This window comes from Engystomops pustulosus, chromosome 3, assembly GCF_040894005.1.
Source record: "Engystomops pustulosus chromosome 3, aEngPut4.maternal, whole genome shotgun sequence".
NCBI classification, from domain to species: Eukaryota; Metazoa; Chordata; class Amphibia; order Anura; family Leptodactylidae; genus Engystomops; species Engystomops pustulosus.
In genome coordinates this window covers 173,896,897-173,913,846 of record NC_092413.1, presented here as the reverse complement: position 1 = coordinate 173,913,846, position 16,950 = coordinate 173,896,897, and the positions used below count along the sequence as shown (strand labels likewise).

Genomic DNA, 16,950 nt, shown 5'->3' with positions numbered 1-16,950 from the left:
AGAATTGTTATTTTGTGATCCTGAGTATATTTAAAAATATTGTCCTTGTGGGAATACTCCTTTAAGCTAACAATACTGATCAATAGGGAACTATGAGGGTTAGAATAGAAATTCCAACTTCTCCGGAATCAGTGGAGTGGCTCATACTATAACATATAAAGAATTCGTGATGAGTGAATCTATTGGTTTTTACATGAAGAAAGAAAAATTCCTTAAAATGCATTTTCAATAAAAAGTTTTTTTGAACCATGTTTTGGAAACTAGAAGGGATTACCATATATACTCGAGCACAAAAAAATGTGCTGAAAACCCAAACTCGGCTTATACTCGAGTAAAAAAAATAGGTTTTACCAGGTTTTTGTGGAAAAATTAGGGGCCTCAGCTTATACTTGGGTTGGCTTATACTCGAGTATATACGGAATATACCAATTTACTGGACAACATTGGTTGGGACCAAATAGATTCAGGATTGGATATTTTGAAAAATTCAGCAAAGCTGAATCTGGGTGATTCGCTCACCTCTACTAAGTTGGTGATGTTGGGGAAAAGTGCTCCTTAATGTTATTAAGATATAGTATGAACTGAGATCAATGTAATTCTTTCTGAAAGGCTGAAATCAAATTTATTTGACACTTTGACATCCAGCATTCATATTCATTTACCATTACCATATGAGATAATTAACTTTTCTCTTTAACAATCATCTAAATTGATGTTGTGCTTTATAATGCATGCAGCCTATTAGAGATGCAAGTTTCCTTCCTGTCACATGTAATGAAATGGGATCAACACCTACAATTATTTCAGCTAACAGCCTATGGTGTCCTTTATTTCAAAGAGTGCTTATAAATCTGGATGTGTCAGACTTTGTGCCATGTAAATAGAAAGAAACAAGGGGAATGATGGTTTGCAGTCAAGAGAGTCAGGGACATGTTCTTAGATTAATACAATTTAATCCATTTAACAACCTTGTAGGATAGAATCAGAACTTGGCATAAAGTAATCCAATACCATTAACAAATGCGCTGCAGAGTTTATTGAACCATTGATGATTAGTCTGGGTATCTAAGGCAATCTTTATTATTGACAATAGTTTAAGGTCACTTATGTAAATGTAAAAATGCTTCCTTGTAGCACAATACATATTAATGGGGCTAGACTGATAATTGACGCTACAAATTTGTAGACTGTAATGTAAAGCCTCATAGACACATTGGGGGAAATTTATAGTGCGCCTGCATCTGATAGGGGCCACATGCCCCCTGTGTCCCACTGGATACATAAAGGGGCTTCGTCCATTGGGGCTTAGGCCTCTGGAGGTATCTTTCAGGTGGCGGAGAGTAGAACTATGCTAGATCCGACTAGGTTTTTAAAAAGTTTGTAGGCAGGAATGTCCAATGGCCACTCACACTTCCGGTGGCCGCACCCATCTATGCCTACTTCACTCCCTGGTGGAGTAGAGGTGGCATAGTTGCTATTAGATTTTCAGCGTGCAAGAATTTGGGATCATGTCAACACTTGTACTCCAAAAACTGGCATAGAAGCGTCGATAAATCCCCCATATTTTTTATATGTGTTCTAGCTATGGTTTTAAGGACTAGCATACATGCATATTCATTTCTATGGGGTCATACAAATGGCTGTGGATTCATCAGTCATGGACGTAAAGTCATCCATGATGACATACAGGCTGCAGACAACAGACGAAGGGCCTGAGGGTACAACCGAGAGGCCTTAACAAATTTAGAAAATATCCCATCATAGCATTGACTCATGCCCACAAGCTTAGGCTGTATTCACACAGCTGTTGGGGGATGTATATACACGTGCGGCACCGTACATGTCCTATCTTTCCTCGTAATACGGCGCTGTGCGCCATATTTCTCTATGGAGAGGGGCGGGGTTGAGCGGGGGGTAAATATACCTAACTTTGTACTTTATAGTCTATACTTTATATGGCATTTGAAATTCATGAAATTATCATCAACCATAAGCTTGTATGTTATACGGTAAAATGAAACGTATTGACTGCTTGGTAAATAAAGGACAAGTTTCTTATGGTTAAATATTTTTTCTTGTTATTAAATTCTATGTTAGTGAAAGGTCACATTCATATCCTGAGCACGGTCAAATGTCAAAATGTGTTTGATCTGGTTTCACTTATATATGCACCATCCTGATGTACTATAATGAATTTTGGTTCCTTTGAAATTTTCATTTCTTTTTCATTGAATGAGTAAATACCTTATGTACAACTTTGTTAAATAAATTTTACTGTATTGTGTTGTATTATATAAAAAATGACATCTGCAAATGTAGTTTCCCAAAATCAGATAAATTCTGATTAACAAATGTATAAAATTTTGAATCAAAACTGAAATATGTTGATGGCTTATCCATATGATCACTAATCTGGTTCTAGAAAAATCAGCTCCGATTTGTGTGTAATGGCTGGATCACAGGTAGATTTAGACATCCAAGGGCCCAAGGCTGTAGGAAGATTGTGAGCACTGTACAAGTTTAATTTTTATGATGATTTACTGCCTACATATGATCCCAGAACCAACTTGAAAAATGAGAGGGAGTCCTCTCTTTCTGCTTTCAGTTCTGCAGTTTAAAGAACTTTGATGCCCCTTCAAAGGTCCTGGTCACAAGCCATGGGCCCTAAGCTGCCTGAAAGTTATGGGTCCCATACAAGTTTTATTTCTTCTAGCATGCTTACATTTAATGCCTACATTCAGTACCAGAAAAGGAGTCTCATCTTCTGGCTTCCTGCTGTTTAAGTACCTTTAGGTCCTGAAAGAGCTCTTGCATAAATGTTTGTTGATAGCCTGCATACATGTATGTGGATTTCTGGACTAGAGGTCCTTCTACTTTTTAGCTCTATAGGGCAGTATCAAATTTGGTGGGAGTTTTGAGTGGCCATGGGACCCCTAGAAGCCCTGGGCCCCAGTTAAGCGCTCAGACCTTCCATGTTATAATCTACTACTTCTGGTTGGCGGACCTTTAGCTCAGATCCCGTTTAGTTCCAAAGCCAATGTTAGGAGCTGAGAAAAATATATAGAACTTTAAGAACTGGATGAGCAGATAGCTATTGATTAAACACTCATTTGATAGTAGATATCTCATTATTTCTTTAATACACATTCATACTTGGCTATAAGCAGCTTATTGGTGGCGGTGCTAGATGTCTCTACCCCCTTCCATCGGATATTGAAAAATAGGTGCTCACTCTCTAATTCTGGAATTATATGGAGGTCGGAATAGTTCTGGAATACTTCTTTGATGAATGAGTTGTTGTCAAGTCATATTGTTGATTACATTAGAAATGACTATACAGAAAATTATAATATTTTTTTTTCTTTGTATTATACAGCATTGGCGGAGAAGTGGCAAGAGGAAATGAAGGGAACTATGTCAATAAACATTTCCGCATGGGATTTATGACAATGCCTGCACCTCAAGACAGGCTACCACATCCATGTTCTAGTGGATTTGCTGTGCGCTCACAGTCCCTCCATTCAGTAGGTGGCGCTGATGATGACAGTAGTGGTTGCTCCCGGAAACAACCACCTCCTAAGCCAAAACGAGACCCAAACACTAAGCTAAGCATTTCTTCAGAGACTGTCAACTTCGGAACACTAGGCAAGAGTCCAAAGTTCACAGACAGGACAGATGGTAAGCTATCTGGGAACATGTCTCCTTTCCAGGACACATTATAATTAATGAAACAATCTTCTCATTTCTAAACCACATTCTGGGGGCTCCTATTATGTTGTTAGAAACAATGAAAATATTTACAAGGAGTTTACAAACATGAACGATTTGTTCTTTTCGCTGGTGCTTGGGAATGAGGAAAGGGATGTGTTAAAAATGCCTTAAGCTGAGTTTACACACATCAGATCTGGCCAGTAATTTGCCTTTTTTAAACGTTTACATAAATGGAAAAATTTCGACCTCTTTTTATGCACTTTTAGTTTTGGCTTAAAAATATAGATGTAAAGAATAGTTGAAATCTGTACTGTGTGAAATCAGTCCTGGACCGATTAAACTAGGGCGACCTGAAAATAAATGTCCCGAGTGCTGTGCTGTGAAAAATTTACCTCTTCTTCCATTCTTTTTTTAACCCCAGTGCATTAGTCTGGCATCATATTTTCACTGTGGTTAATAAACTAAAATAAATGGGGGTCATTTATCTTAGTCTTTCTTTTTTAGTTGCATCTTTTTGGTGCATTACGGCTTTTTTGATCCTGCTCCATTGGTTACTCCTAGAAATATTAGATCACATTTCCAACTTGTGTATTTCAGAGCAATTTCTATGATGATTTTGACAATGATTTTTTTTTTAGTCCGTAACAGCCTTGTTTACCAACATGGCAATGAATTATCATTTATAGAGAGATATGTTCTACTGTATATCGTGTTTAGTTCTATAAATGTCAAAAAAACATAATAACCATTTTCTCGCAGCATTAGAGGTAGTCAGGGTCGCCATCTAGTGGGACTGTGTTCAAGGGCCCCCCGTTTTCCTCTCAAAAGGGGGGCCTGAGGGGCTCAAAGTACCAATTAAACCCCCCATTCACGGGCCCTATCTGAAAAAAAAAACTATACTCACATTTAGGCTTCTTCACCCTGGCCCCGCGGCTCTGTCTACCGGCTCGGGTGCATGACTATAACGCAGCGGTGTCGCACTTGTGTGACATCATATTGTTTCTTTAAATGGGGCATCTGGCAGGATATTGCATTAAAGGGGGGCATCTGGCAGGACATTTTATTAAAGGGGGCATCTGGCAGGACATTTTATTAAAGGGGGGCGTCAGGGGTGGACATTTCATTAAAGGGCACATCTGGGGTGGACATTTCAGTAAGAGGGGCATCTGGTTTGGACCTTTCATTAAAGGGGGGCATCTGCTGTGAACTGAGAGGCTGACTGTGAACTGGGGGGTTATCTATAGACTGAGTGGGCACTTGCAGGGGCTGTCTATATACTGAGTGGGTACGTGCAGGGGTTATCTATCTACTGAGAGGGCATACAAAGGGTTTATCTATATACCGAGTGTAGGGAGTCTAGCTTGTCATGGCTCAAAAATGTTTGGGTGAAATAAAAATTGTGCATAATGTTATGTATCAATGTGGGAATGGACGCCGGTGGGGAGGGGGGCCCACAAAAATCTTCCAGACATGGGTCCCAAAATTCCTAGTGGCAGCCCTGGAAGTAGTATTTGTAATATGGGAGTGATGTTACTACATAGAACCGGCAAATAATCAGGTCAGTGCATTTCTATTCAGTAGGAGGATCTGAATAATATAAATAAAATATAAAGAGTCTATTAATATAGATGTTTAACTACCAGACTGCCATTTACATCGAAGAATGTATTTAATCTGGGGTTAAAATATATTCTCTGTGGATATAAAACTTTAACATTTACATGTACGGTGATCTATCTAAATATTATCCAATACAATATATTTGTTAGAGAAATGGCTGTGACTGTCCTATGTATTGTAATAAGACCTGAATAAAGACTTAGGGCAGTGATGGCGAACCTTTTAGAGACCAAGTGCCCAAATTTCAACCAAAACCCAATGATTTATCACAAAGTGCCATCAAAGCAGTTTGAGTAGTAAGTTATTACTAACTGTTCTGCCACAACTTTCGATCGTTTCGGCCTCTTTATGGCACCAATACAGTTTAAAGAAGAAAGGCATATTTGAACTATCATTGTAGCTTTCTTTAGGGTCCCCATGTACAAAGAAGAAATGTGGGGCCAGCACGAGGAAAAAATAAATGCAGCCCTTTAGACAACTCTCACTATTCCTGCAGTCCCAAGTAGACAATTATGGGTAGTGCTGACAGCAGCTTGAGTCTCCAGAGACTGCAGGAGTGATTCTTTGGTGAACTCTGTGCTGGGTAAATGGTTTGGGTGCCCACAGAGAGGGCTTTGAGTGCCACCTCTGGCACCAGTGCCGTAGGTTTGCCACCACTGACTTAGGGAAATGGTCTGCACTGCAGTATGGCAGCGGGATTTAACCCAGTGGTTGGTTTCTAATGTATATGACACTACTGTAAGGCCACTGCTACTGTATTACACTGCAGATTTGTGGAAATGCTGCTTGGCAAATCCAGGCACAATACACATGCAGATACTTTTTATGCTTCCTAAAGAACAAAATCTTTGGGGCATCTTTGCTTTTGTTGTGTATTTCCTCTCTTTTTATCCTTTTGAAGAAACTGCCAACAAAATGTGCCCAGTAGAGGATGTGTCCCTGTATGCCCTGTGTGCCACAGAAACTGGCCTAGCAGCACTGATAAATGCCCCCCCCCCATATTGCACATGCTGACACTTGTGCCCATGGTTTAAATGTATATACACATTACATCTACACACACACATAAATACAGTTACTTAACTATCCAGCTGTAGATGGACCTAGTTCATGTCATATTACAGACCCAGGTACTTCCTCCATTCTCTGCGGTGCTGCCAGGGCCAGCATGGTATCGCAGCACACAGCAGGCACCTCCACAGAAGGCCCCAGCTGCACGGAACTCCACACAGGAAGCCGGGGCTGGTGGGCGGGGCCTCTGATCTGAGCGGAGGAAAGAGCTTCCTCCTCAGAAGCTGCTGGAGTGCGAGACTGACAAGGGACCCGTAGTTTCTCATAGTTCACTATCATAACATCTTCCCCTGCACTGAGCTTTTCTCTTTCTGTGCAGAGCATCGGAAGATGTTCTTATAGTAATACACAGTGACAGCTGTGAGCCCACCCCTCCCGACGGGCCCAGTCATGGTCGCATCCCCTGCGACTGTTACACCACTGATTATCAACCTTTATATATCCACATAACAGAAACCACTCATTCCACTGCATTCCATGGGACTGACCCATGTGTGTAGTCGCCTACTGCAGTTTTACTCCATAGTTTTGCAAGTCGAAAAATCTTTTAGTTTGGCTATTTTTTGGTGCAGAATACAAGACAAAATTCATGTAAAGAAAAAAAATTTCTAAATATCTAAACACACAAATCCTAAATATCAAAAATAAAACTACTTTACACTGCATAAAGGGGTATTTCCAAAAAAACAAGTTTCTTATAAATACTCAGGATAACAAAATAATACATTCTCTAATTCCCTGTTACTAACAAAAATGCAGCATTTCAGATATAATTCCAACCTGTCTCTATCAGTCCTGGTGTACACATTTTTGGTTGCCCCTAGACCCAATCCTGGATCTTCTGAGTTTAGGGTCAGCAGCCATCTTGTTCTCCTGTCTATTGCTGTGCTGAGTTTCTCTCTGCCTCTAGCCCCCACCCTGCATTTCAGGAGGAGCTCACACAGACACACACTGACTTCCTGCTGACAAACAACAAATCACATCATGAGGAGAGTAAAGCTACAAGCTACAGACAGATAAGATCTTTATCCAGGGGAGGGCGTATACATATAGTGCTGTGTATGTTATGGCTTTGATAGTAGAGCTGAGATTGTCATGTGTAATATGCATTCCATGGATCTCATCATCTCATTTCAGATCTGTTCCATCTCTCTTTTTGTGTGTCAGATACTAATAAAATGTTCAGAAGCAAAATAAAAGTGGATATAAACCTGTACCCTGATAACCTAACCATATTGTCAGCACACAGCACTAGAGGAATAATGAAGGGTCTGCTTAGAGAGTTCCCACGCACACCCTAAAATCTTACACTGACGGAGCTAAAACAGCAATAAAACTTAGTAAAATTGTAAAGTAAGGGGTTAAAAATTATCTTTATTGTATAAACATCGCTAGGGGATTGATATTTGAGAATTATTTTTCATGGGCAAACCCCTTAAAGCATAGTTTCCCTTCTATATTTTATGTTGTGTCTTGAGAGCACTTCAGTTCTTGTGTACAGTATATTACATATCATATAATATGATTTACAACCCCTGTAATATGTTCCAATCAATATCCAGGTTACTTAATGTAACCTAATAGTGTGTTGTATAGTGAGATAGACTGGACCATCACACATATAGTAAATCATTGCCTGCGAGTCTTGTGTCCTACAATAACCTTAGTATTGTCCTTTCTTATAGGAAATGACAAACAATTTATTATGGCGTCCAATTTTTATTACGTCTAATAAAGAGAAGTGTTTTGTAGACTAGAATGACAGCCTATGGCACTTGTGGCTGAAAATAAACCTGTGACTTATATTTTATTACAATTGACTATTATGGAAAAGATCATTTTGAGCCCTCGCAAAATGTTCTTAAAATTAGAGCACGGAGAGTATAATGTATTCTGTTACATCCCACACTTATTATGCCTTTCCCTCTTGTGCAGCATTTTTCAAATGCAATTTTGATAAAACCTCTCAAAATAAAATTCTCTGAAACAACAGTAATTGTGAAATAGCTATTATTATACGGTGAAGGTAATGGAGAAGTTGACACAAGCTCTTTAAAACAGGGAAAAACATTTCTCTTTGCAGTATGTTTTCCTAGTAAAAGGGTCGGGCACAGTAATATGCTGTTATTTGTCATTGTACTTTTGGCATGTTTCCTCCATTGTACAACACCACTCAGACCTTGTGTTACGCTATTACACTTAAATCTCCATTCCATTTGTATTCCCATCCACATAATATGCCATTGGTGCCTGGAGGATGCAGATCTCCTCTACAACCCACATCTATCTTGAGATTGAGACTTTGGGGGATATTTATCATACGCTGGTGCTCGTGCGCCAGCGTATGATCGCCCCGCCGCTGCAAATTTGCAACCCGATACATCAAGAGGCTTCTGCCTCTTGATTTATCGTGCTGCCAGCAGTGCAGCGTTTATCCTACGCCAGGCAGGCCCTGGCGTAGAAAAAAACGCAGCCGGCGACTTTTCACATATGAAAAGTCCCCGGCATCAGCGAGTGTGCAGGCGCGGAGACATTAACGCCCTGCGCCGGCCCACTCCCGTCCGGCCGCGCCCCCCGCTTGGCCGGCCGCGCCCCCCCCCCCTTCACGCCCCTTCACGCCCCACTGATGTGAAGGTGGCGGATTGGGGAAAATAATCGCAAAAGCTAGCAATAAGCGGTGCGCAGAGGTCCTGATAAATATGCCCCTTTCTATCTATCTATCTATCTATGTGTGTGTATGTGTGTGTGTCTATGTGTGTGTATGTATGTGTATGGGAGGGTGCATTAACCATTTTTATAGCTCCCAAACAAGTGAATGAAGAAACTCGCACATGCATCAAGGTAAATATAAAAAGATGCGGCACACACCGTTCTGGCCCGATGATATTCCTTTATGCGTTCATGAAGTTTATGGTAACAGTATGCCGGAAGCGACTGGGCGATGGGCTGTTTCCCATAAATAACCCTCTCTTATTCTCTTACAGTTTCAAATGGGACCCTGCTCTAGAGATGAATGCAGGTTCCAGACTCTACAGGGCATTCATACCATATCCTATGATACATCCGTCAGCACACTATGACTGCACTGTTTTGCTCCCTCACCTCGTGTCTCCATCTTCCCTCCCATATAGAGTGTGAGCCCTCAAAGCAGGGTCCTCCTTCCACTTGTCTCCTGATCACTGTAGTTCTGTATTTTGTACTTGCATTTGTGTAATGTATGTGAACCCCTTGTACAGCACCATGGAATTACTGGTGCTCAATAAATAAATAAATAATAATAATAATAGATAAATCCATAAATGCTGAGATGAGAATAACTCTTTATGTGTATTTTGTATTTGTTTTCAAAGAATCATACAGAATTAGCAATCAAAGCCTTCCTTAGTCTCCCACAATAGATGCAGCTGCATTAGCAGCCTCTATGGTTCATACACATCAGAATCAAAACATACACCTTGCCCAAGTCAGGGTGTTTAAATGCAGGTTGAAAGCCGCAATGTGCTCCTCTCTGTTGATGTTGCTTGGAAGGAATTTGTTAGAAAAAGCCAATCACTTGCTTCTCAGACATCCCAATATTGAAACTTAACATTTACTTATTACATTATAAAATCTGCATATACATAACATATACGTCAAAGGTCTGTGTGCTAATTCCCTCCTGTGCACAGAAAAAAATCGATAGATCTTATCATAGACTGTACAATAACCACTGGATCAGTAGTCTCAGGAGAGCCGAATGCACCAGGGAGCAAAGTCTCTATCCCTGCTTTGTGTCTGTGCCCTTACATCCCCCAGTGACTCCTGTCCGAACAAGGATAGTACCCAGAATCTGTATCTGTTGGTGGATATTCTGGCCCTTACATGACCTATAGCTACACTCCCTAACACATTTCGTCAATATCTTTGCCTGCCCATTAGTTAATCTAACCAAGGACTTAGCAGCTGGCATTAAGGCCCCACTAGTTTCTCATATGGGGGAGGAACAAATCTATTGAGCCACATCTTGAATTTGTCCCTACTATACGTCATTAGCGTTGTAGGTTTTCTTTTACTTCATCTGGATCAACAGTTTACAATAATAGGTTGGATTTAATGGACCAACATCTTTGTTTAGCCAAATCTACTATTATACGCCACACATTGTCCCAAGGTATAATTTATAATACATAATATACTGTCAAGTGGATGGTCATCTGCTGGAGTAGACACCTTTGGACAGCCCACCAAGTCTGTACATACCCTCCTGCCATAACCAGATTTGGACAATATCATGAAATCAAAAAAATGATGTGCAGATAGCTACTGTAGAAGGGAGTTTAAAATGATCTTAAACATATCTGTGTATAATGTCAATATGTACAATAAAAGATATTATTGGTTAATTTTTGCATAATTGCTAATAATGAGGCTCCAAAAAGATTTTTTTTGCAGTAAAACAAGAACAAAAACAAAATGGTAACAGCGGGGAATGGTATTATGGAAGGATGATCCATGATTTTATGATGCTTAGTTGAGTAGACATATCATGGGAGATGATGGGGGTTTTCTTAAAAAAATTTTCATGTTTAAAAGTAGAAAGCCCATTGAATAGATAACGTGTCTTGACGCGCTGACAATTCTGGTCTTGTACAGATAAGATGCGCTCATTACATGTCGATGCCGATGACCCACAAGATTCCTGCAATTAGCTGTGGTCTCTTAAGTAGTTGTTAAATTGGAATCTCGGTTTGACTCCTGCCGCACAATTATTTTCTTATAATCTTCCTCCATTCAGAGTGATCCAATCTCTTGTAAACAATTTCACTTGTTTGAGAACAGCTAATGTCAGGATTATAATTCCTATTACAATCCACAAAATTATCATTATCCCGTGGAGAGATGTTAATAGAGGATATTTAGGAAACCGGATGCTATTAACTAGAGGAATGGGTGTTGTGGGGCTTTACTGTGAAGTAGATGTTCATATTTCACAGGCTAACTAAAACTTTAAGAACCCTGCATGCTTATTGACAGCATTATGTGTCTCAGCCTTGATGTGCTGTCCATGATCTGTGAATTTTCTGATAGATGTATACAGTACATATGATGTATATTCTCTTTGTCACACCTTGACCATTCAAGTCAATGGTTTGATGAAAAATGGTGAGAATGGGGCTGTGTCTGCTTGGTGCACCACTTTTCTTTGTCTGCATTGGCCACTGCCACTTAATATCTCCCCTTCACAATTACGGAAATCTCCAATAAAAAGGTGTGAAACACAGACACAGGTGCACTGGTAGGCCAAGACAACTGGTGTGCAGCTAGAAACTAATTTGCATAAACATAAATGCAGAATATGACAGATCGTGGTAAACAGGAATAGTACCTCTAGAAAGTTTATAGAGATCTACCTAAAGTTGTTTTGTGTAGACTTTTTTTTTTAAAGCTAAAGTCCAAAATCCCAAGGCTGAGATCTAAACTTCTTCAGTCCCCTAAGTCTGTATCCTGCTCAAAGTGTTAAATATAAATCTAAAGCTGGTGTATCTTTACTGGATCTTTTCTTTTCTATCCATCGCTGTAGTAAAGTTGTTTTTTTTTATTCTCCATCTAAGGATGACACCTTGCAAGAGAAAACCTCCCATAGTCAATGGGGGAGATTTATTAAGACAGCTGCATTTTGACATCCTTATAAATGACTGCAAAAAACTCCTGCGCCAGAATGAAATGTCAGGTCCAAAGTGGCGCAGATTTCAGCTATAACATGTGTAAAACCTACAAAAAGAAGTGATATCCTGTACGCAAAAAAATTGGTGTACAAGGTGTACACTACATTTAATATAACCCCTGCACTTGTTTTCTGTCTTACTTTGCACATTCATTTCAGTGCAAACTGCTTGCACATGTATTTATAAAGAGTCCACGACTCTATACCCGACAAAACACAAAATTCTGCAATAAAAGGGACGTTCCGATGCTCAGTTGGACCGTGCGCCACATTTATCATGCAGCATCTGTTAATGTTGCGCTATGTTAAAGGTGCACTTGAAAAAAGTTGGTGCATTTCTCGGAGCACTGTAGGGGGCGCCAGATTCATGAAAAACGGGGTTGTCACAATTCATGAATCTGGTGCGCCTTGCACAATACACAGGTAAAGAGCTCTTAGTGCAGTTTGCACAATTTTTGATAAATGTGGGCCATTGAGGCACATTTACTTACCCGGTCCGGAGGAGATCCCAAAACGCATTGTCTGACAACAATGCACTGTGCCACGATTAGTGCCTTAGTAATTAAGCCCTATTGTGTTCTGTAGGGTGTACATCAATTAATTTATGGATGGGTTGAATCCCAAACAGCTCTGCACAGGGGCTTGGATCTGGTATTATAAGCAACGTTTTACTACCAAATTTCCACATCACACCAGGATGTTTAAGATTAGTGCACCAATCTTACACTAAAAGGTGACACAGGGTAAGTCACTTAGAGGACAATCCTCTAATATGGGAAGTGGCCAAACAACTACAAATGCAGGATCCCTGTCCAATGACATGACTACTGGTGCAGTAAATCATAGTCCAGATTAATTAAAGCTTTGTGTATCTCATAATACACTGTAATCATCACGCTAGTGGCCATGTGAACAGAGCTTTATACGTAGCCTCTGCATAATCTCTTCTCAACTGTAAAGTATATTATATGTGATATATTGGTGCTATATGAGCAACAAAAATATTCTGTAACCTCCGGGTGAGGACTGTAATGCCAGTGTTTATCTACCACATACTATGTAGACATTTCTTAGAAATTAGTCAGATTGGAACAATTATGCCAAGTAAATTGTAACACTTGCATATAATTGAGCAAAACAATATCAGAAACACTTCAGAATGATCATGGAGAGCTCAAGCATTTGTAAAATACAGAAAAACCTCTCCAATCAAGAACTCGAGGTATGCAGCGAAACCACCCAGCTGGAAAGAAGAGGCAATATCCCAGCATCATAGATGCTACATGTACTGGTTGTTTTTAAAAATGAGAAGAAAATTATATGTTATTTCTTTCTGTCAAACACAAGACAAAGAGCTTCATTATTCCCCTCTATTAGAAGTGTAAACACAACTTATTGTTTGGGAAGTAATTATCTTTTCAGACGTTGTTGTACTTCATTTGACTTTGTTACATAGACTTTTACTATAAAAGCTATGACACATTAGTGTCACTAAAGAGTAACTAAACAAAATTGTGTAACTAATTATTTGCAGGTTGTAATAGTAAGCTTTGTTGTGTATTTTTCTTTTACACTTTAAGAAGTTTGTGTAAATCAGCTTTCTGTCTTGTATCCACTTACATCTACGAGATAAAGGACCTGATAAAGTGTTTAATGACTTAAATAAAATAACAAACAATCACTAGTCTCATCTCGTTACAAAACTGAGTCATTAATGACATGTACTCTAGGTGTGGAAAGAGTTAATAATAAGCCTCCTTATCTGCCTCAAGTGGAGTAGCCTCAGAATACTATCAGATAAATTGCTCACTATTGGAGCAGAAACAAGACAAAGATGTACATTTCCTGTATTGATGAGGAACAACAACTCAGAAACTCAGTGCTGTCTAGTGATAGGAGTCTCTAATTTTGCTGATATGCCCAGTCATGTTACTGGGTTTAATGATGGATTAAACCTTAACATACAAGGCATCTATCTATGGCACTCCATAAATGGTTTAATTCTAGAGACTAGTTACTGTAATTATGTTAGATTGACTTACATACTTTCCAATTTATAGTACAAGGGAATGTGACTGAGTTATGTATCTGTTAGGGATTATTATACCTTAACAGAATTTTAGAGTTTCCCGATAAGCATATAGTTGACTTTTTAACATGCAAATTGGTGGAGGGGAGAACTGAATGCAATTTTCTCAAGATTTAGGCCACTCCTGTATTATTTCTTCCCCATATATAGCCTCAGTCCATGGTAAGAATATTGGAGTAAGTCTTCAAGTGATTTACAAAACTCCTTTTTGCTGGAAGGGTGTGAAGTTATAAAATCTACTTTATGTAGACAAATTATTTTAAGACATGTCAAACAAACTTTTGATTTCATTTGTCTTCATTTATTCCTCAGCGGCAGCAAAACAAAGACCTCACAGTGATGAATATACTAAGAAGATTCCTCCACCCAAGCCTAAACGAAATCCAACTACTCATCTTAGCACATCATTTGATGAGACATACATTAAAAAGCATGGTCCAATGAAGAGTACTTTGTTCCGAGAAGCATCCTCATCTCACATCAGCTGTGGTACAGGAGATCGAGAGGACGATGAACCTGTTTATATTGAGATGGTTGGAAACATTATAAGAGACTTTAAAAGAGATGAGGAAGACCAATGTGAGGCAGTATATGAAGAAATGAAATACCCAATATTTGATGATGTAGGACATGACTCCAGGTGTCTATATGACTTGGATCACGTTAGTTGCTCTTCTCAGTGTGCTACTCCCACAGTGCCTGACTTAGAATTCACCAAGTCATCAGTGCCATCAACTCCCAAGGGCCAGGTTTGTGACATTCCCGCTCCATTTCCAAATCTATTATCTCAAAGGCCTCCATTATTGGTGTTTCCACCAGCACCTGCACAATGTTCACCAAATTCTGACGAATCTCCTTTAACTCCCCTTGAAGTAACAAAGCTACCAGTATTGGAAAATGTGTCTTACATCAAACAAGGTTCTGGTTCTGCGTCACCATCACCAGTTCCAACACACATTCCTGGACACCAGAAAGTAGACAAAGACCAAACCATTGTTTCCCATGGACTTCCTTCATCTGGTCATTCATGTTCACCACCACATGCTTCAGCCAACTATAGAACACAGTCTCCACATGGCTATCCTAAAAGTCATTCAGCTTCTCCCTCTCCAGTTAGTATGGGTAGATCACTGACTCCTCTAAGCCTCAAAAGACCTCCACCTTATGATTCTGTGCATTCAGGAAGTCTATCAAGAAGTTCTCCATCAGTGCCTCATTCTAGAAACACACCAGAAGGGAAATCAGTCAGTGCATCTACCAGCACCTATTGTACATCACAGAGCAGCTCACGATCCAGGACACCAACAAGTCCCCTTGAAGAATTATCAAGCCTCTTTACCTCAGGAAGGAGTTTGCTGAGAAGGCCATCAAGTGGAAGACGGTCTAAAGAACCTACTGAGAGTAAGTGCTTTTCAAAATTGTCAACCTCTGTTACAAAATAATTCTACCTCATGACTATCTAGGTTTCTATAGTTTGGAGCTATGATAATTGCTAGCAGGGATTTTCCACTATATTGATGGTCTGTAGATAGGATATGCATCATTTTTGTTTATTAGTGGGGTGTGACAGCCAGGAACCCCTCTGATACTCACACTGAAGGGGCCACAGTATGATAAAAACTTGTTCTACTTGTGTAAAAAATTAGAGCACATGGATATAATTTATGTCTTGGTTATTTCTTCTTTATTTGTGACTTTTGATGAAGCATGAGCTGGTATTCTTATGCTTACATTGTGATTGAAGTTGTATCCCCCTGTGGTTTTGTTAAAAAGTTTGAAAAATCTGGTAAAAAGAGATTTGAAAAGAAAAATCTTGGATTGGAATGGGTTTCGGAAGTTGGACTTCTATCAATCAGCATGTTAGTCCCTGTTCCAAAGAAGAAACAGACATAATTGTGCAAGAGAAATCAAAACAAAATAATGTTCCACACAGTTTTCACATCTTCTTTCCATGTTTCACTATGGAACATGCAGTCAACTCAGTCTGGACATCTGCGTTGATACTCCAATGAAGAAAGTTTTCTCCTGGCCCTGGAATAAAACTTCTTTCTTTATTTATACATCTTTAAAACATCCTCAAAATTTCACCAAGACTCTGACATCAAGTGCTCTCAGTCATAGAGCACTAAAAGCACTTGATGCTTGAAACGCGTCATTAGTGCTATTTTTTTTTAGAATGTTTTTAAAATGTTCAAATAAAGAAAGAAGTGTTATCACAACTGTGAGACAATTTTCTTAGCTGGTATACTCGGAAGAAGCCACCAGGATAAATAAAATGTAGTTTCTCTTTATTTTAGTCTCAGGAACAGCTCTAGTGCATAGTATCAACGCGTTTTGGCGCAGCGTGTCTTAGTCATAATCGAGTATACCAGTTAAGAAAATTGCCTCACAGTTGTGATAATGCTTCTTTCTTTATTTGAACATTTTAAAAACATTCTAAAAAAATTGCACCAATGACGCGTTTCAAGCATCAAGTGCTTTTAGTGCTCTATGACTGAGAGCACTTGATGTCAGAGTCTTGGTGAAATTTTGAGGATGTTTTAAAGATGTATAAATAAAGAAAGAAGTTTTATTCCAGGGCCAGGAGAAAACTTTCTTCATTGGAGTATCAACGCAGATGTCCAGACTGAGTTGACTGCATGCAGGAAGAAGCCACAAGGATAAATAAAATGTAGCTTCTCTTTATTTTAGTCTCAGGAACATAACAGCTTTAGTGCATACGATCAACGCGTTTTGACACAGCGCATCTTAGTCA

The 16,950-nt window shown here is 39.4% G+C and overlaps 1 protein-coding gene across 2 annotated transcripts in view; it reads left to right on the top strand.

The window, feature by feature from the left end:
• NYAP2 (neuronal tyrosine-phosphorylated phosphoinositide-3-kinase adaptor 2) overlaps positions 1-16,950 on the top strand; it is a 105,805-nt gene that overhangs the window by 66,567 nt on the left and 22,288 nt on the right. For both annotated transcript variants that reach the window (XM_072143051.1, XM_072143052.1), the window contains exons 3-4: positions 3,377-3,678; positions 14,508-15,596. In XM_072143051.1, coding sequence (XP_071999152.1) covers positions 3,377-3,678; positions 14,508-15,596 — 1,391 coding nt within the window. The remainder of the gene's footprint in view (positions 1-3,376; positions 3,679-14,507; positions 15,597-16,950) is intronic.